Here is a 22409-nt window from a genome sequence, read left to right as displayed (position 1 = left end):
TCCTGGTTTCTAACCTGGTGCCTTAAGCACTATACCAAACTGTCAACTTTCCCCAAGCTGGTACTCTCCAGAGGTGTGGGACTCTCATAATCCATAGCTAGCTGACATGGTCTCGTATGGGACAAGTTAGGCAAATGCAGACCCATCTTTCAGACTTCTCATGGGGATTCCTTCCCACCTTAAGAACCACCAGCTTAGATTCTATTTTTTGGCCATTTTACTCCTTTCTTCCTCTCTTAGCAATTTATGTATTTCTTTACTTATTTCAACTTAGATATCACCCAACATTTATCAACTGTGGGCTGCTCACAGCACAAAAACAAAGTAAACAAATACACAATAAAAAATAAAAAAAGATTGCGAATCTGGTCAGCAGTAAGAAACATATCATACATCTAGCAAAGGGCTCCAGCCACTCCAGCCCAAAGCCTGGGAGAAAAGCCAGGTCTTTAAGGCCCTTTGGAACACCCTTTGGGAGCCACTGGATCTCATAGGGAACCTGATTCCAGAGGGCAGGTGCTGTCATGAGTAAGGATGGCGAGCAGGGGGCTCCCATCCAGACTGTTAAGCGCATGCGTAGCACTGAGGAATTGGTCAGCCATTCAAGGAGACACAGATCGGGACCGCCTTAACCTTTGGGGTTTATATGTCTGGGTTTTTCCCACGCTTCTTCAGTTTGTTAGGATTCCTGTTATGTACTAGCAATAAACATTAGAGACCAGTTCCTTGTCTCAGCGTGTTTCCTGGCTGTTAGGACATCAATCCTAACAAACTGAAGAAGTGTGGGAAAAACTCAGACATATAAACCCCAAAGGTTAAGGCGGTCCCGATCTGTGTCTCTTTGAATGGCTGACCAATTCCTCAGTGCTACGCATGTGCTTAACAGTCTGGATGGGAGCCCCCTGCTCTTCATCCTTACTCATGACAGGTGCCACTACAGAGAAGACACACTTCCAGGGTCCTGATAGATGGCACTGCTTAGTCAAAGCAACCTGGAGCGCACCAACCTTGTCATTTTGAATTGGCTGGGCTGATACCACAGAAGATAAGAGGTCCCTCAAGTAACCCATGCAATGTAGGGCTTTATAGGTGATAACCAGTAACTTGAATCACACCAGAAGCAAACTGGCAACCAGTGCAGCTTTTGAAGCAAGGGTGTCACATGGGCATACCTAGGCATGCCCACCGCTATCCATGCCACTGCATTCTGAACCAGCTGAAGCTCTTGAGTGGTCTTCAAGAGCAGTCCCGTGTTACAATAAGCAAGCTGGGAGGTGATTAGGACATGAGCGACTGTCTGAAGGGTCTCCCAATCTAGGAAAGTGTGCAACTGCTGCACCAGATGAAACTGTGCAAAGGTCTTCCTGGCCACAGCTGCCACCTTCTCATTGAGCAAGAGCTGTGAGTTCAGGAAGACCCCCAAATTTTCCACCACTGTTGAATGGAGAAGTACTATCCTATAAGGTTGAAGTTGGAATATCTCCAGATCTAGGTGGTCCTAACATCGACAGCCACTCAGTCTTGGTAGGATTGAGTCAGATACGGTTCCTTCCCATCCAGATTTTAATAAGTAGTAAAATATCCAATGGCACCCTGTGAATTCACGGCAGCATCCCAGGGTGCCAGGATGCACAGTTTGAGAGCCACAGAGACAGGCTATAATAACAAAATCTTGCAAGTCTGATTGTGCTTGACCTCCCTTCTTTCTTATATCCCAGTGAATCATTTTGCCTGAGTGTTGATATTGCTTCCAAATGTTATCTAGCTTCCCTGGACTTAAAGAATGTTTCATCCCTCTGCCTAGGTAAGTCTTCTTACATGGTTCTGTCAAGGTCATCTCCCTTACTCTCTGCATCCAGGATCAACACACAGGGAGAGGCTCCCTAGAGGTGACATGGTTCAAGATCCCAGTTGCCTGCTCTTTCCAAGAAGCAGATAAGGCCTTGGCTGAACCTCCCACCAAATCCACTGTGAGCCCCAGTACACAGAGTGATTAAAAAACAGACACTGCTTAATTGAAATATCCATGATAGAAACTGCCGTGGAAAGTATCTTTGCTCACATAATGAGCTAAAAGAGTGATTTTTAAAAGAGAACCACATCCCACACTGAAAGAAGGATGGACAACAGGCATAAAGCTAGAACATTTGGAGGCAGAGTCTGAGGGCTGCAGTGGATGGAGCTAAGATGCACAGCAGGTGAAGCTACATCACACAAATCAGCAGAGCCAGGATATTCTGTTTTTAAATCTGTATTATAAGGAGTTTGCCCTGCCATGGTAAAAATGGGGGGATGGAGAGGGGCAGGACAATTTATTGCATACACTAGTTTTTGTGAATTTCCCATCTTAAAATGGTAGGAAACTCCGCTTGTGATTTTTTTAAAAAGGGGGGGCACTGGAGGTAGAAAAAAGGGGGTTGTAGCCCTCAGAATTTTGATTGTCCAGTTCTTGCTCTGAAAAATAATAGGATAGAGCAATCCTGTTCTACATACTCTGAAGCTGCCCACAGAAAAGGCAACCCATTTGCTGTGGTTTGGAAACAGTAGGATCCCTGGGTAGGGAAAAGTTTGCAAAATTCTGTTTTAGCCCTAAGTATGGATATTTTGTTCTGTTTTAGAATCCAGTCCTCTTAAACTGGCATCTAGTTTTTTCTTTTGATGTCTCTGAACCACCCAGGGCTTGAAGCAAAGGGATGGGGGAGGGCTTTTCTCTGATTGCAAAAATCTTGAAGGGTGCACAGGAAATGCAGTGGCTTTAATGCATTTAGACTCTCAACACATTTGGAGCGGGTTGGTTACAGCATCAAAGTGACACGTTCTTTCTGGGGCTTAAGAACAAGAAGAGTATGGGTGGATGAGAGAAAGAGAGAAAGAAAAAAATAATCAAGGGACCACCTTATACAAAGTATGAGAAAGAAACAAAGAATGAAAAGGAATGCAAGGATTAGGGCTAGGGTTATCACTTCTCATATATTTTGCACACAGAAGTTGCCAGTAATATCCAGACAATAAATCCATTTTGAATTGTGCACTTGAGAATAGGCTTTTCATTCAGAATATTAAAAGTGTTATATGAATACTTCGTGTTTCTATGTTGAATTAGATGACATTGAGGTTCCTCCCAATTTTGTGATCCTAAGTATTGTTAGGAAGGAAGGAAGGAAGGAAGGAAGGAAGGAAGGAAGGAAGGAAGGAAGGAAGGAAGGAAGGAAGGAAGGAAGGGGGAGAGGATGGGTTGCAACTGAAAAAGGAAAAGTTACATCATCAAGAACACAACTGATGTCACAACTGTCTTTCTGGGTGATACTAAAAATCCTTCTAGTCCATCATCCAGTTTGCTAGAATAGTTGCTATTAAGCAGGCCATGAAGGTGACATCAGCTAAGATTCAATGGGGCATTTTGTCTGTTTATGGAGGTTCTAACTGGACAACATACACTGACATTGATCTTTTTGGTATTAAACCCAGTTACCAATTATCACTGTGTCTTGTATCAGTGGAAACAGAATATGAAAGAAAAACAAAAGACCATCAAAGTGAATGAGCAGAAAAATAGTAAGTGATTTAGGGGCAAAAAAGAGGAGGAAAGGGATAAGGAAAAGGAAAAGGAAGAGAAAAGAGGGCAAAAACTGCACCAACTGATCATTTATTTCTTGCTTCAGAAATTAAGTCAGAGTTCAAAGGGGGTTACTCCCAAATAAGGGCACAAGATTGCATTCTAATATAGAGAATGCTTCTTAGTTGGCAGCTGAAATATATTAACATGAAGGAAAACCTCAGACACTCTGGAGATGTGCCTTACAGATGCTGGGATGAGAAAGTGAGTGGCAATGACAGATGAGACCAAACAAATGCCACAACAGTTACAAGACACTGAAGAGGATTCCACGTTGGGTGCTACAGGTATTGACTTTTCTAAAATCTTGGCCTGACTATTGATTATAAATGCTTAATGTGGAATATAAATGGGGCACATGCTCCACAAAAGATTTTTTTTTTCATTATTTGAAAAAGCCGAAACAAGTTGTGATTTGCTTACAAGAAACACATATTAGGGAAAAAGATGTAAAATATTTGAGTTGTAAAAATCTGGGAGAAGAATTTATTTCAGCAGGGTTGAAAAAAAATGGAGTTGTCTTGTATATAAATCCAAAACTTATATTGAATGATGATTATGGCAAATATGTTGGGGTGGAAGTTAATCTACAGGGAGCTAAGACTTTGATATTGGGAATTTATGTTCCCAATGAGATAAAGCAGCATATTATAAAGGCTTTATGGATAAATTTTTGGATTTTACATGAGAAAATTGGTGTCTCCAGAGGGATTGGAATGGAGTAGTTTCCCCCCAAAAGATAGAACTTTTGAGAAAAATGTTAAAAATACAGGGTAAATTATCAAAGATTTTTTTAATTTAATGGATAATTGTTGATGCATGGAGATAGAAAAATGGTGATTCAAAAGAATATACTTATTTTTCTGAAAGACACAGGTCTTTTTCAAGAATAGATATGATTTGGTTTTCTAAAATTTTGGCTAATAATGTTTATAAAGTGGAGACATTACCAAAGACTTTTTCAGATCACAATCCAGTGACTTTAACATTTAAAGGGAAAAAAGAATCTTTTAGGTGAAGATTGAATGAGGTGTTGTTACAAAAAGAAACAGGGGTGGAGGATTGTAAAAAGAAGTTAAAGGAATTTTTTGAGACTAATCTTAATAAAGGCACAGAAGTAAGGATAGTTTGAGATGCAAGTAAAGCTTTTATAAGAGGATATTTCATACAACATAATAGTGAATTTAAAAAGAAAAGGCAAGAGAAAATACAAATGATTTTGGATGAGATTAAAAAAAAGGAAGAACAGTTTTAAAAATCCACAGGGATGACAGCTATTACTCACCAAATTAAGCTTCTACAGAGGCAATTATAACAGTGAGAGAGATGGAAATAAAGATGAACTATGCACAACAAAGAAACTCTGAATTTGCAAATAAACCAGGGAGATGGTTGGCATATAAGTTGTGAAAAGAAAAAGAAAAGAAAGTGATATTAAAGTTACAAGAAGGAAATACTGCAATAATAGATAACATAAATATGCAAAAAGTATTTCATTAGTATTAAAGATTGAGAAAAAAGTAAAATACTTGGGTATTACTATGCCAAATATGAATTGTATGTTATTTCAAAATAATTATGTTAAGACATGGAATGAAATTAAGAAGGATGTGTTAAGATGGGAGAAATTAAAATGGTCACTGGTGGGGAGAACCGCTGTGATAAAAATGAACTTTTTTGCCAAGAATGATGTTTTTGTTTCAGACCATACTTGTTTTGACAACTGAGGTACCATTTCAACAATGGCAAAATGATACCAAAATTTATATGGCAAGGGAAAGAACCATGAGTTAAATATATGCCCTTTGGAACATCTTGCCCCCGGAGGTGAGGCAGGCCCCTTCACTCCTGACCTTCTGGAAGGCCCTGAAGACTTGGTTCTGCTGTCTCACCTGGGGCAGGAAAGTGGGTAACCATTCTTGGGGGTGGCTTGCACCCTAGACTCCCTCCCACCAGCTTGGAATTTTATAGCCTCTTGGATTTGATATTTATTTATTGCATTTTATAATTGTAATGTGTTTGACTTTTATGAGATTTTAATATTTATAGCTGTAGTTTGATTTTATTGTAAACCACCCAGAGTCCCTCTTTTGGGGGAGATGGGCGGTAATTAAATTTGAATAATAAATAAATAAATAAATAAAGTGTTACAAGATGCAAAGTAAGAGGAGGATTGGGTTTACCAGATTTGAAATGCTATTTCGCTACTTGTTGTTTGGTCTGGATGAAAGAATGGATGTTGTTGAGAAACAAGAGACTTTTAGAGTTAGAAGATCATGACCTAAAGTTTGGATGGCATGGATATTTATGGTACATAAAGTTAAAGTTAATATGGATTTCGAAAATCATTTTATTAGATGTGCTATATTGAGAATATAGAATAGATATAAACCTAGGTTGTGCCCAGAAACGCCCTTACGGATCTCAGCTCAGATATACAAGAAGTATATCATAGAAGAGAAACAGCAGACAAGGACAAATGGTTGACATATCGGAAATTATTGGAAAACCATCAAGGGGAATTTAAAATTAAATCAAGAGAACAATTAATAGCACAAGGCTATAGCTGTCAATGGTTTTCCCATTTACAGTTATCAGAAAGATTCAAAATGGACAAAAAGATTTATGGTATGGAGCAAAGTAAGACAGAATTTGAAATACAATTGTGTACTATGATGAACATATAATTGCTAAAACATATAAACGTTTGTTGAAATTTGACAGAGGAAGAATAGGTTAAAGAATGTATGATAAAGTGGGCTAAGAATTTTGGTTTTAAGATACAGATGGCCCAATAGGAAAATACATTGTTAAAAGGGTTGACATTTACATTTTGTTATATCTTCAAAGAATTTTTATAAAATTATGTATTGTTGGTATATGACACCAGATAAATTATCTAGAATGTATAAATGCATTTCAAATGTATGTTGGAAATGTGAATAACATGAAGAGACATTTTATCATGGTTGGTGGACATGTGAAAAAGCTAGAAAATTTTGGATTCAAATACATACTTTGATACAGAGGATTTTAAAGATTTAATATTCCATTGAAGCCAGAACTTCTCCTTTTAGGACTAATGGATACAGTTAGAAAAAAGCCATGGAAGAGTATTTCAATATATGATTACTGCGGCGAGATTATTATATGCACAGAGATGGAAAGATTCAACACTACCCACTATGGAGGAATGGTTGGTGAAATTGACAGATCTTGGTGAGATGGATAAATTAACTTATTTGATCAGAGAAAAGATACTATCTATACTTATTCGTGACTGGACACCTCTTATGGACATATTGCATAAAAATAAAAAAATGAACTTGTGATTTATGGCTCTGATGATCAGACAGGATAGATTATAGAAAGAAGAGTTTTATGATGTAATTTTAGAGAGAGAGGTTAAAATATAATTGTACTTATAACTGCTGTGAAGAATATCAGAAGCCACTTTGTATCTTTTTTTCTTTCTTTTCTGTTTTACTTAAAAAAAAAATTCTTTTCTTGCACTTTTTGCTTTCTTTTTGCTTTCTTCCTTTTTCTTTTTTCTTCCTTACTTTATATTCGTTTGGATTAGTTTTTAACTTCTTTTAAGTTTCAATAAATATCGTATTAAAAAAACCAAATTTGTACAGACCTAAATAGAGAATGAATTCAGTCCAGCAGAAGGAAAGTAACCATAAACTGCCTTTTCCATGAAAATTCTTTATTTGAAAGTTGGCCGTATTAATACTTGCTTTAAAGAGAAAGAGACGTAAGAAGAGACGCACATTTTGTCCAGCCGTCTTCTATTTCTATACTTTTCTTAATAGAAATATCCAAGTGGTGAGAAGTCTTGAGCTTCAATCTAAATTATATTGATTCTGTCTAAATTTCCATCTGTACATTTAAACAGTCAGCCAAATCAAATCTTTATTACCGTCATAGACCAGCATAGAATAGTCATATATAGACAGTGTCCATCTGCTAACTTGCAGTTCACTGAATAATAATAATAATAATAATAATAATAATAATAATACAGGCTATATTAATCTTTTCCTCTTGTTTTGGCAATGCCCGATTTGCCATCTTAAACAGCAGGAAAGGGGATCATGTTAAGTGTGTTAAAAACACAGAATGCCTCACACTGGAGTGAGGCATTCATTTGTCTTCATCCTTGGGTCTGGTACCTGATCACTTTGGGTTGATCCACATGACCAGCTTGCCCTGATGCAAGTACAGACCACTGTCTGCTTCTGGAAGACATGAACCCACAAGGGCCTTCCTTACCCATTCCCAGCCCCCTGGGAGGGCAGCCTCTACCTGCCTTTTTTGGTGATGAGTCTTACTTGTGCTGGCTCAAGCAGTGCTCCATTTCATTACAGGCAAATACCTGCACCCAAATTGGCTACTGTGCTCCATGGCAGGAGTGCCCCCCTCTCCACACTTTGGTTCATGCCTTCCACCATCCTTTTTAAAAGCAGGTTTGGGGATGGGAACCTGAGAATCATCTCTTTTAGCAGTGTTTTGTTTGTGTTGTAATTCTTTATATACTTCCTTTAACCAGTTTTTAGTAGAATGCTTGCAATCTAATTTTTTTTATAAGAACTTTATTAAAATTTCAAAATAAAGTTAAAATACAAAATGTAGAGTACAGAGAAGCTAGAGTACAGAACTAAAAAAAGAAAAACTAAGGAAGTGCAGAAATAGGAGAAAAATATAAGAAGGTGATTTCCAACCTTCTCCAACACAGATATAAATGCTTATTGTACAAATTTAATCTCTTACCATTAGTTAAACTTTTGCTAACAGTATTTCTATAAAAACAAACAATTTAATCATCACAACCCAAAATCAAAACTTCCTTTTTTCCCATTACCAGCAAATAATCAAAAAGCTGTTTCCAAGGAGAAACAACTCCAGTCACAGTATTTTCTCTTACCAATGCTGTCAATGTTGCCGTTTGCACCAGTTCCATTAATTTAACCATCCATTCTTCCCTTGTGGGAATTTGTTCAGCTTTCCATGTTTGTGCATATAAAAGTCTTGCTGGAAAGCTTGCAATCTAATGTAACACCAATAGAGCTCCTCTTTTCTGCCCTACCTACAGCTTTGCAAGGAAGCCCATTGTAATTTTTTTGCCAGTACAGGTGACACTCCTCAGAGAAATGCTTTTGGGTTCTAAACCTATAATACCTATTTTATAATACCTATACAGGTTGTCCTTGTTTAGTGACCACAGCTGGGACCCGCAACTCAGACATTAAGCAAAGCAGTCGCTACATGAAACCACGACTGTGCTTATGATCTTAATTCACCTTTCCTTTGTTTTACAGACCTGAGAAGATTGTAAATGTAAGGATTGGTTGCAAATTTACTTTTTCATCTCATCGTAACTGTAAACAGTTGCTAAACAATGCAGTCACTGAATGATGACTGCTCATAATACATACCTATATTATAGGTATTTTATAATATCTATAATACCTTTCTGACTGTTATGCAAATTGTTATCTGGGCCAATGGTAGACTCTGATATTGCTTACCCTCTCCTCAATCTTCCTCCCTTTTCTCTGTTCGTCTCTTTCTCCCCCCTGCCACAAGCATTTCTCCTGTTCGCTTGCCTTTCTTATGATTCACATATGCATGGAGCTACACTTTGAAATACACCTTACAGCAACGGCAACAAAATGCAGCTGACCACCTCCCCCTATCAGCAAATGATAAGAAATGGAAGGTGATCATAACCATCCTGTTTGCCAATCACTTTCTTTTCACCCAAGGCCAAGGATGGAAGGTAGGATGGTATGAAGATCACACTTTGGGAAGAGAGCCTTCTGCTGTACAGGTAAGCTGTGATTGCAGTAAGGGAGAAGGATATGCCTGGATTTGAGGGGTATTGAAAGGTGTCCCCCGTGCCTAAAAAATCTGTTAAAGGTAAGGTCCACAAGCCCCAAATAGTCATCCAGAGAGGCGCAAGTGAGGGGGGCAGAAGCAAACAGGTGCACCATCAGTGCCTGTGCTGGCTACCGATGCCCCAGACTTGGTAACATCATGATGATGACGCCCACGACAACAACAACAACAATAGAGGAGTTATCCGGCTGAGCCTACTCATGATTACAAAGGTATATTTTTATGATTAACTTTTTTTAAACATCTGTACTTGTTATTTACAACCAACAAAATCCATTCTGCCAATTTTATTCCTGTGATCATAATGATTTACATACTAATGGTTGATTCTATTAAGATAGGCAATTTTAAAAACTGCTTTATTAGGAATGTAGAAATGGGGGTAAGGCAATTTGGGAGAGAAAATAATGATTAATTTTGTTATTAACTGTGTTAAGGGCTGAAATAATAGAGTATAACCCTCTTCATATCTTGTCTATGATCTGTTTATTTCTGGTTTCAAAACCCAAAGTTTTCTAAGTGATATAGCATAAAGCAGTGTTTCTCATCGTCAGCCACTTTAAGATGTGTGGACTTCAACTGCCAGAATTCCCCAGCCAGCCTTGCACATCTTAAAGTTGCCAAGGTTGAGAAATGCTGGTATAAAGCGATTGTGCGTTCCTCTTTCAATTTCTGAGTGTTATTATGCCCTTCTCCCCTTCTCTTCTTGGTAAAGTTCTCAAAGAAAAAGTCTAGTTCAACCAGGGCTGTGCAACCTGAAAACTTAGATCCTGTCCCCCAGAACTCATTCAGAAATTGCTAGGGGATTGCAATCTTCAATGTGACAGAAGGAGAGATATATTAAATAAATGGAGAGAGAAATCAATTGTATTAATTTAATACTTTTTCCTCACTATGGCCATGTTTTGTTTTGGCATATGTAGTGCTGCCTCCACCCACTTCCCCCCACAGCAACCCTGTGAAGTAGCTTGCTCAAAGTCACTCAGGGAGCTTTTAAGCTGAGGGTGAACTAGAACCCAGGTATTGCTGCTTCTATTCTAGCACCTTAATCACTACACAACCCTAGCTTTCAAGATGTCTCTCGACACATCAGTTGCAGGCCAAGGGACATTCTTGGGTCCAGTTTATGCCCCACCCTGGTTAAATCTCCTGTCCACCAAGCTATTGCAGAGTTATTTAAAAAGATGTTAAATGGATTCATGAACACTAAGTGGAATGTCTACAGTTAAGCGTCATTATATTTTGACTACATTCTAACAGACTTGATTAACCATATGGGATCACTGATTTTTCAGGCTTTTATCATTTCTTATTCCCTTCCTCCCCAGGTCCTCCTCCTACCCATGACCCACCACTTTGCCAGCTATGGACCTTTTGCATCATCATCTTTACAAGATACAAATGTCTATGCTCTTCTTCTTTATAACCTTTAATGAGTTCCAAGGTTGGATCAGGAGCCAATTCAGATAACAGCAGTATATGAGAAGAAAGAAAAGAAAGAAAGAAAGAAAGAAAGGAAGGAAGGAAGGAAGGAAGGAAGGAAGGAAGGAAGGAAGGAAGGAAGGAAGGAAGGAAGGAAGGAAGGAGGGAAAGCAGGCAGGCAGGCAGGCAGGCAAGATCCTCTTCTTTCAGAAGAAGTTGTAGATTGGCCCATTTTAATAGATGCCACATAGGAAAAATATATGGATTATTGGCTGAATTTTCACATTTTTACCTCCTCCCATAAAAAAGTAATACTTTCACACATATATGTGGGGAGGGGGTGTCTATTTATTTGGTTTGGTTTTCTACAAAGGGACGGTTCCAGAATCAGATTCCTACCCATTCAAAGTCATGTATAAATGCAGCTATTTCTTGCAGTCAAGGATAAGGGATGGTAGATATGAATTCTCTTAGTGGTGATAGCAAAAGAATCCATCCTGTGCTAAGGAAGTAGCACATAAGAGGAACCTAGATGAACGCTGTCCCTGAGATGCTGGCTTTCAATATTCACGTGTGAAGTATTCAGAGATGCAATCTTCTGATACTTAGTACTATTGCCATTTAACCCAGTCTGCTATCTCTTGTCTTTATTATTTCTGCCATCCCTTATAAGTGTGCAAAATGTAGCTTATTTTTAAATCTGAAAAGGAATATGGCATGATGTCATGGAAGACACTGATGAGTGGAAAAAACTCAGGAAATCTTAACAATGCTTAATAATAAAATCTATACCGTTGTATCATGACTTTCATTTCCTCACATTTCCTTGCCCATCATAAAATATTAGCTTCAGGAAGAAATGAGAAAGTTTCAGAAGTGTTTTTACTGTTCAACACTTACAAATGTATATATTTAAAAAATATGGCAATAAGTAAAATAGAACATGTAGGCACAGTGTGCTGACAGTTATAACACTATCCCATGTTCAAAAAGACATAGTTGATCCATTAACTGTTATTAATTAGTTATTAGTTTATTATTTATTAATAATCAATTAACCTAAGAGTTTAATTTATGCTTTTAATTAAAAAGTATTACTTAGTCTGTGAAAATAGAAAGCAGGTGTTTGGAAGAAAAAAACCGTATGCTGTTCAGATTTTGCAGACATCTGTCATAGTTAACACTATTTCAGCAGAAGTATTTCAGAGGTGATTTTAAATTCTATGCTTCTAGGGTTTTTTAAAGTACTGCTATTAAAAATATTCTAAACAATTTTGCTACATATTACAATTCATCAAGGACTCTATTTCATTTATTTTTTTTTAAATGTGCCTGATTAGTTGACTAAATGTTGCAATATTAATAAATACCTTTATAAACTTTGTTAAATGACAAGTTTGCCCGAAATCAGTGGCAATTTTTTCTAAATGATGTTGGGACCTACAGTTTCCAGAAAGCCCTGTATGTGACAGTGTGCCTTCCAAACTCTTGTTTGCATGGGAAAAGCTGTGCAGTAATTATTTATGAGAGAAAATTAATCTTGCACATATTTCAAAGCATTTTGTTTAATAGTTGCATATTCTAAGAAAATATAAAACTCAAATTAACCCATTCTGACCATTGATTAGTTTTAGTCCTCATTATAGCTTTATATCTATCCAGAAAACTCTTAATATTGGTAGATTTAAAGATGAAAAATTAACAGGGCCGAATTGTTTCCCAACTCTCCCAACAATTTGCTTTCAAAAACATAAAATAATTATATGTGGATTCATAAATGACTTAAAGCACAGGGTATCTATCAAAATTTCAGAAAAGTAAAATAATCAAACCAAATCAATAATCATAAAATAACAATGAAGCAAGCAATAAATGAAATGAAAAAATAATATCTAGGTGCCTAAAGAAAGCTATTTATCCTGTCTCCCAAAGGTCACACACCAGGTACTGGGGAGGAAGGGCAAAGCACTACCACTAACAAATCTCTTTCTCTTGTTGCTACTTGCTTAATTTCTAAATGACGTGTCCAAAATGAGTCTTAGAAAACAATTGTACTAAATGAGCAAGTTCATGTGGAAGAAGGTAGTATGTCCAAACCAGGGTTTCTCAAATTTAGCAACTTTAAGGTGTGTGGCCTTCAACTCCCAGAATTCCCCAGCCTTGCTTGCTTGCTTGGAAATTCTGGGAGTTGAAGGCCACACATCTTAAAAGTTGCTAAAGTTGAGAAACCCTGGTTTGGACATACTACCATCTTGAAATTAGTATGTCCAGGTGGTTTGTGTGGAGATGTTCACACATCTTAAACTTGCTAAGGTTGAGAAACACTGGTCTAATCTATGTAGTATTTTTAAAGTAGGTAGCAGCACTCTGAATTGTGCTCAGAAATGGCCCATCATCTACTGAAGCCATAGATAACTAGCAAAACATGATTCCAATCAATAATCAATCTCAAAACTCTCCAATCTGCTGCTATTCCAGACCACTGTGGTGGTCTTCTAGGAATTCCAAGAGTTGTAGTCTATCCCATCTGGATGGTGCCAGATTGGGGAAGCCTGGACAATCTGCATTCTCTAGACTGATCATTTCTAATACATAATCCATTCTGAATAAGTGCACCAGGGCATGTTCTTTGCTGCCACACAAAGAGATTTTGCTTAAAACAAAAGTAGAACTAGTAGTAGGAAGGAAGTAATTAAATGAATGTTATTCTGCAGGGGATAGTTGATTAGGAGGTTTATATATACTGTATGTGTGTGTGAAAGGTGAAAGGTCCCCTGTGCAAGCACCAAGTCATGTCTGATCCTTTGGGGGGATGCCACTTTCGTGACATTTTCTTGGCAGACTATGGCAGGGTGGTTTGCCATTGCTTTCCCCAGTCATCATCTTCCCCAGCAAGCTGGGTGCTCATTTCACTGACCTCGGAAAGATGGAAGGCTGAGTCGACCTGAGCCGGCTACCTGAGAATCCAGCTTCCGCTGGGATTGAATTTGGGTTGTGGGGAGAGTTTCGGTTGCAATACTGCCACCTACCACTCTGCCCCACACAAGGCTCACTGACGCTGACACACACACAAACACATATCTTCTCTCTCTTTTCATATAAGGGGATGTAACAACTGTATTTAGTGATTTATATAATGTGCCAATGGAGTGATTTAAAGAAATAATGTGATTTTGGTTTAATATGGAATAAGGGATTGATTAGGGAGAATTGTTGTATATCCTTGCTGTTAAAAGTTGGAAGTCATCTCTTTTTGTAACTTTCATTTTTTTTCTTTTGTGTTTTTATACTTTTTAGTTTTTTTTCTTTGTAGCTTTTTGTTTTTTCTGTAGCTTTTATCTGAAACTTAATAAAATTCTTATAAAAAAAGAAAACTAAAATACTGAAAAGTCAGTAAAAAAATAATGTTGCTTCTCTACTTATTGATGGCATTCATTAATAAATAATAATAATAATATATTGGCAGTGGTGGTCCCAGTGGTTATCGGCACACTGGTTGCTATACCAAAAAACCTTGGACAGCACTTAGGAAATTCTGCATGTTGACAAAATTAACACACTCTGCACATTAACAAAATTTCCAGTGTCAGTTACAAAAGGCCACACTGCTTGGATCCACACATATACTACACTGATACATTACGCCATCCTAGGTTCTTGGGAAGAACTTGATAAATGAAGGCCAGCACCAGCTAAAGAACTGGCAGCTGTGATTTCACATTGTTGTGTATATAATAATAATAATAATAATAATAATAATACAATTCTGATGCGTTCAGCACCTTATGTTCCCCTCCCCAACATCTTGTCAAGTCTGTGCTTCAAAAGGGACATCTTTTTCTTTTCTGGTTTCTTCAGGCCGCAGAGCCTTTCTTCTGTGCAGTCTCTGCCTTACACACAGGCACAAACAAAATTTGTGCACAGGAACCCGTCCCCCTGTTCTACTTCCACCCTACAATTCGCTGAAGTCTGAAAACAATGTCATGAAAGAGTATTCAATAGGCATTATGATGATGACAGTGATGAGGATGTTTTGATCTATGAACAGATGCTTAGGTGAAATTCTTTCTCAGAAGCCAGAATAACTAGACAGGCCTTAAATACTGTGCATTTCGTCTGATAGAAATGCAGGAAAATATTTGAGCCTGGCCTTTTCCTACCACTTCCTGTGTATTATTTATTTAGCTTGGTCTGTTCAAGATCCTTGCAAATTGGTTCTGGATTTCTCTTCTTGAAGGCAGCAGAAGGTACTACTGTTGGGTGTAATTGTTTTCTGTTTCACATATTTCTTTCACTCTGAAGCCCACCCACCTCACCCCACCCCCAAGCTGCACACACATCCAATCAGAAGAAAAAAACAATGGGAGGAAATCTCCATGATGCCAGTTTGCTTTGGGATTTATCTCCTATGGGAAGTAGAGAGACTGAATAATGCAAGACAAGCCATTCAAATACCCCTGTATTTACTTAACTAAGTAAATGTAAGACACCATACTCCAACCAGGAGAATTTCATTCAAATTCTCCTCTGGTTGAAATTCTGTTTTAAGAACAAATAATATTCCCTTGACTAGAATAAGTAGGCTTCATCCAGTGGTCAGAGGGAAGCAGAGAAAATGCCAACTCTTTGCTGCCCTCTAATGGTCTGTCAGAGTTTTGCAGCTCAGATCTGGTAGCCTTATCTAATTTTTAAAAAAAGTGTTTTGAAGAAACCCTCCTTGCAATATATCCAAGTTTTTATTTTTGTTCACAGCCCAGAGTTTTGATGGTTAGATGGGCAATTACCTAAATTTGACAAATAAATAAACAAAAAGAATGAGTTTGCTGCTCTTTCATTCTACCCCAAAACAGCTGCCTAAGGCAACTGCTTTACTACCGACCTTTCCCTGTTCCTAAGTTCCTAAGTTAGCCCCACTTGAACAGGCCAAAAAGTATAGGGGCGTAGAATTTGTTCTCTTCTTTTCCAGTCCTTATCCTGTCTATTCTGCCTCTGTTTCAAGTCAGTGCAGCCTCCTAACTTCTTCACAATGAAGTGACTGACAACCCTCAGCGGGTCTTTAGACAGTGTTGGAAGAGACTACTTAGGATGACTTAAGTCTGTCTCGGTCATGGGCTGGGCTGAGATCAGGGCAAAGTCTTGGCAGAAAAAAGATGTTTGTAGGTGGTTTAGGAGCAGGTGGGAAAAGGTTCTGGACCTAAGGGTAGACTGATCTTTGCATGGGAATCTTCAGCCTCAATAGTCACATTCCCTATTCACGGTGTGAATTTTGTATCATCAGATTAGAAAATGTGAAGTGAGAATTTGTCCTCAGTTAGAAATAGAATTGAAACTTGTTAGTTCTTTGCTGAAGAATTAAAGATCTGTAAATGCAGAAAAGCAATCATTTTGCAGTATTGCTTTTAAAAGGCCTGGAAGAGGCAGGCAGCATCTTCAACTTCTTCTGTAGGCTGTGTGGCATCTATTGCCTGGCAATGGGGACCTTGTTGGTCTATGAATCCATTTAATTTCTGTTTCCTAATTTGTTCTTCCCCTAATTGATTACTATGCAACGTAAAGCACACTCTGGAATAAGTTGGTATGCAGGGGAAAAAATTATAGAGGTAAGCATGAAAAGCAGTGCGCTGTGCCCTTTATTTTCGTACCTTCTTAGAAGAAAGGAAGAGGAAGAAACTGAAGAGACTGTGGTTGGGAGGAAACTCTTCCTTAGGATGTGTATTGAGATGTTTCTTCTCCCTTCCCCCAGGATCTGCTAGATTCTAGGGATTTGCAGCTCAGCTGAAAATGCCTTATCACCCCATCAATATCCAGAGAACTTCAGCAGAAATGAACAGAGGGAGGTGGGAAAAAAAGAAGGTGGCAGTGATGATCTTAAAGATTTGCTAACCTGACAGTGAATCGCCTGGAGAAAATATGAGGAATGGTGTGAGATAGGTAGGCAAATGTGTGAGTGTTAATATTTTCAGGGGTTGATTTCTAGAAAAAAGTGATTTCTGTACATCCTTCAGTACATCCTTCATTCCCTCTGCAGTTCCTCAGGATGAAAGAAACACAGAACATTCTGCACCTCCTCAGACGCATGTGATCCTTAGACATTCCAATGTTACAGTCTGATTTTGAAAACAGGTCACAAGGCTGAGCTAACTTTGTCTCTCCATAATCAAGTTCAAATAAAGTAATCACAAATATGCCGCTTCTTTATTGTCTACATTGCCATGGCCCCTTGCTCTCTGTAAAATCAAGATATCTCTTAAGAGTCAAATTTGATCTCTTTTCTGACTGATCCTGAAAAGCCAGTTGGCATATTCACATGAGAAAAAATATATACATATTTTGCATTTCCTGGCTCTGTGGTGGGAGAACACTGGTTAATTGCATGTTCAACCAAGGTTTAAAATGGTGCATTGACAAACAGGTGCCCACAAACACCACAAGAAAGCAACTGTAATACTTTTTATGTCAAGTGGGAAAATGCAGAAACTAGAGCTGTGTAAACCAGGATTTGGTGATTTGAGAACTCTTGGTCAATTCATAGACTGCCTTTCTCCATCTTTAAAGGTTTTTTGCAGTAGTTATAAGCTGCATCACTTGCTCTGAGCTTTTTGGAGGAAGGGTAGGCTACTGAAGTCAAAATAACTTAAAGCAACCTATACATAATTGCATCCACCTATGGACAACTGAGTAATTATTTTGAAAAAGATGGTCCACAGAGAGGTGACTGCCAAAAATTAATTAAGATTCCACATATAAAATAAAAGTGCTTCTCAGACCATGGGAAATGTACTGTGGCGTCTGTTCTTTGCATTTTCCATACTTTAAATTTTCCTCTGTATTTGCAATGCTATGTCTGATCTGAGTGGTTCCATGACTAGGGTGTCCTTTTTGCTGCATGGCAGAAACGTCTAAGAAGCCTGGGTATTTCTTCTTCCTTATCCTGAGCCCAAAATGTCATGTGGTGAATCCAGTGCTCAACACACTCAAAATCTCTGGTTTAATGAAGTTTCAATGCTGGTATCAGGGATGTTTTTCTAGAATCTAGACTATGTGGCCAATCCAGTTCACTTTTGTTTTCGTTATCTGACCATCTACCGTTAGCTCGCCGACAAAACTGTCCTATACATTTCTGTCCAGAAATTACCTTATTTAGTTCAGTTGTGCTCTTTCCCAGAGAAGTAGGTATAGTGATGCAGTTTCAGTTAGTTATAATTAATGGATTTCTAAACTAACGAGAGTTCTTTTTTTAATGTCATTTTTGGTTACTGAAAGAAGTATAAGGTAATTCAGAAATTAAGCAATAACAGCACCATTTGTTGTAAGATAAGGCCATCTTTAATAATTTCTCTCTAAATCCACATTTCATTTTAATTTCATTTTAATTCCCTCTTACAGTAGCATACTAGAACTAAAATAGCCTCATGAAAACAAACATAAACAGATGTGCCTCTAACTCTTAGTGACACTCATTAAAATTGGTCTCACTGATTAATCAGCTAAAGCTTTCTTTTTTTAACTAGCATAAAAATGCCCTGAAATGGAGGGAAAGAAATCTGTAACTAGGATTTAAACTATCAAGAACAATTAATTAAACCTTCAGTTGATTAAAGTGCTAGTTAAAATTGATTTTAAAAATTACACCTCATAGAAAGCAAAAGAGAACTGTTTAAACACACACACATGCACATTCTCCTTCAGGCAAATTCTACATGATGTAGTTTTTAAACATCATGTAGAATTTGCCTGAACAAGAATGTGGGAAGAACTTGGGAAGTTCTGGTGGGACAAAAAAAGAAAAAAAGAAACTCACCACGTGCTGCTTGTAAAGAAAAGAAAAGAAAAGAAAAATCTAAGCCACTAAACGAAAACTATATTCTCCTAAAAGCCAAACTGACTTTGCCGTCCCCCTTTTCAGTTTCTGTTGCACTACTGCTTGTTAAACAAAACAAAACAAAAGTTACAAGCTTTCTTTCCTTGGTTACTCTGTTATTAAATACCAGCAAATCAGTGCACCTTACTATTTGGCCTTACAAATTACAGTCTGGGGCCCCAGAAGACCAGCCACATCTTTTAACCTCTCCTGCATTCTGCATTCATTCTTTGTTGCTCAAAGGGATGAGACACATCAGATTTGCCACCCCAAAACTTGTTAGCAGTGTTTCCAATACAGTATTGCAAATTAATCCCGGATGTACGCGTTTCGAATGGGGGGGGGGGGCTGCTGACAATCTACCTAGCAGCCACCTGGGATACAAGTTTCCCATATAACCTAGGTTTAGGAAAAATAAGTTCTATAGGAAGCTCAGATACTTCCGCAGTGATAAGCATCTAAACTGATGGGATCTTTCAAATGTGTGAATTCACCACTGAAATATTTAAATATTTATCTTAATGTTCATTCTCTCTCTCTGAAATACATACATGCCACCTGGATAGTCTGACTGATGCTTCCTTGGCTACAAACATCTGGGCAGATTATCAGTGTCATCATCCTCATCCTCGGGGTCCCTGCCCGGTGAGACCTAGATAGAAACTGCCAGAGCCAACCACCTGTTTTTCCAGCCAAGCGCACGCACAGACAGCTGGTGCCCGCAAGCGACTATGCCTTCTCCGTGGAGACTCCTCTTCCGGGCGCTCCGTCGAGGGCCGAAGTTTGCAGCGGACGGGAAAGGAAGAACGCGGCTCTTTCTCCCCTTCTCCTCCCTCGTGGCCGGAGCCCTGCTTGCCCCTTTCCCGAAGCCCCAGTAACTCCCTTCCCGCTTCTCCTCCGTCCCCCGCGCCCCAGCCCCAGCCACTAGCCGGGCTGTCGTGGCGTCTCCTCGCGCGGCTCACCTGCCCTGCTTGGTAATGATCATTTCCGTCTGGTGCTTGTGGAACTTGGCCCAGAGCGGGTAGTTGTTGAGGACCACCTGGATCTTTCCGGAGACCTGATAGCCCGGCACAGGATAGAGAGGAGCCCGCGGGAACACGTGCTGGACCGCCGCCGAGTAGCAGCCTTCCCCGGCGGGCGCGCTAGCATACAGATCCCCAGCGCTGGGATAGAGCTCGCCAGCTGAGACCGAGAAGCCAGGATTCCCCGCGGGGCCCGTCGACGGCAGGGCCGGGACAGGCGGGGGAGGCTGGGCTCGGTAGGAAGAGCAGTTGTTCACAGCCGGCCCCAAAAACCTGCCCGACGGGGCCGGGTCGCTCACCCCAAAGGCGCTTTGCACCACCGGGCCTCCGTAGGTCAGCCCTAAGTTGCAGCCGCCTTCCTGCGAAGGGGGCTCGGGGTAGTAGAAGCGGTCCTGGGGGGCGCCCATTTTCAGCTCGCCCCCACCGCCCGTGTCTTTGGTCGTGGTTCCCTGGAGGTCCGGAGGCTCCTTGGCAAAGTTCTGGCTCTCTGCCCCGTTCAGCATGGTGAGGGCAGCGGCAGTCGGGTTGGCAGTTCCTCCGGCGATTGAATCCAAGGCGCCCATTGAAGAAGACGACGACTCACGAGACGGGTTCGCAGCTTGGGGCGGCGGGTGGGGGTGGAAAGCGGGAGGGAGTGGGCAGCAAAGCAAAGCGGGGTGGGGTGGGGGGGGGGCGGAAGGTAAAAAGTCCGGAGGAAGCGCTCGAGCGCTCAGAGTCTCATCGAGACTGGAAAAGGCGCATCACCGCCCGCCCTCACACTTTCCCGGTCAATTGCAACAGCGCCGAGGCCAGTTAGTTAATTTCGCGGCTGGCTCTTAAAAGCCCGACTTTCTCCAGCGTCATTAACAACGCAGGGAAGGAGCGAGAGAAGTTTCGCTACTTTGCTGCGTTTATGTCAAGCTCCGGTTGATCGTGGCAACGGCGGGGTCAAGATCACAGTTGCTCGCGCCGGGTTCCTTCCCTAGGACTTTTCCGAAGACTCGGCTGGGCTTTTCCTGCACTAATCACTTCTTCGCTACTCCGCCAATCCATCCTCGCCGCCTCCGAAAACTGCGCTCTCGACATGCCTCCCATTAAAAGAAAGGCAAACGGCTTCTCTTCCATTGGCTGGGAGAGTTTTTAAGACCCACCCCTCTGGCTCTGCCTTCCCCCTCCAAGGCAAGCTGCGCTAGTACTTGGAAGGATTTGACCGGGTCCCCTCAGCCCGCCGGTCCCCGTTTCCATCGTGAGGCAGAAAACCGATCTGCAAGATTTTCCCCTTCCGACCAGCCAAGGGGGTTGCGTTTTGCTTGTTTCCACAGTGGTAAATTGCATCCTGCTGTGGACTACACCTGCAGTCAAAAGTAGTATAATGCAAGCTGAATGTGTTTATTTAATACATGTATAGCTCACCTTTTCTCTAGTGCAGTGTTTCTCAACCTTGGCGACTTTAAGATGTGTGGACTTCAACTCCCAGAATTCCCCAGCCAGCCTGGCTGGCTGGGGAATTCTGGGAGTTGAAGTCCACACATCTTAAAGTCGCCAAGGTTGAGAAACACTGCACTGGTGAGTTCAACCATCCTAGATGCTTTCTCCTCAACCCCCATTTCAAGGGCCACACAAGAACCTTGACAGCCAATGACAGATTGGAAACTCCTTGTTGTTCGTGATTGGTTTGATTGCTGAATGAGGATTTGAATCTGAATTTCCCTTATCCCTGCTCTGGCCAATCCCTACGCAGCATTTCTTCTTTCATAAGGGTTGCAACCTCTCATCAAGAACTGGGACAGGCCTTCACCCTACGTCCCCATCCAAAAGTCAGAATCCACAAACTTTAAGTAAAGTCCAAGCTGCTTTCTTATTCAGCATCATATTGTTCTCATGAAAGCTCTCAGGTGGATGGAAATAAAGGGAGAAGATGTAGACACTGTATAGATAAGAGGAGTGATTTTAATACCAATGCTATTATCACAAAGGGGACTCTATGGGAGGCTCTGAGCTGTGTGTTCTTCCCTTTCACAGCCCCAGAGCCCCTCCAAACATAGTTGCTGAGCTGTACTTTCTAATGGGACAGGAGGGAAAAAGGATTAAACATGTGGAGGTTGATCACTTTAATAGTCAATGAATTTTAATTTCAGTTACATTGACATTTTATCCCATTCCCTCTCCAATTGTTAAAATGCAGCCTTCAGAATAGTTAAAGCAATGGTGTTCCCCGTAGTAACATATGGCTGCGAGAGCTGGACCATAAGGAAGGCTGAGAGAAGGAAGATTGATGCTTTGGAACTGTGGTGTTGGAGGAAAATTCTGAGAGTGCCTTGGACTGCAAGAAGATCAAACCAGTCCATCCTCCAGGAAATCAAGCCAGACTGCTCACTTGAGGGAATGGTATTAAAGGCAAAACTGAAATACTTTGGCCACATAATGAGAAGACAGGACACCCTGGAGAAGATGCTGATGCTAGGGAGAGTGGAAGGCAAAAGGAAGAGGGGCCGACCAAGGGCAAGATGGATGGATGATATTCTAGAGGTGACGGACTCGTCCCTGGGGGAGCTGGGGATGTTAACGACCGACAGGAAGCTCTGGCGTGGGCTGGTCCATGAAGTCA

The 22409-nt window shown here is 40.2% G+C and overlaps 1 protein-coding gene across 1 annotated transcript in view; it reads right to left on the bottom strand.

Annotated features, from left to right (window-relative positions):
- The window catches only part of TBX21 (T-box transcription factor 21), a 55747-nt gene extending 35314 nt beyond the window's left edge, over nt 1-20433 (bottom strand). The window contains exon 1 of the mRNA XM_063300759.1: nt 19763-20433. Within this exon, the coding sequence (XP_063156829.1) occupies nt 19763-20385 (623 nt within the window). The 5' untranslated portion in view covers nt 20386-20433. The remainder of the gene's footprint in view (nt 1-19762) is intronic.
- Nucleotides 20434-22409: the final 1976 nt, after the last annotated feature.

This window comes from Candoia aspera, chromosome 4 (genome assembly GCF_035149785.1).
Source record: "Candoia aspera isolate rCanAsp1 chromosome 4, rCanAsp1.hap2, whole genome shotgun sequence".
Lineage (NCBI taxonomy): Eukaryota > Metazoa > Chordata > Lepidosauria > Squamata > Boidae > Candoia > Candoia aspera.
Note: the sequence above shows the minus strand (reverse complement) of the source record. Positions and strands in the feature narration are given on the sequence as shown.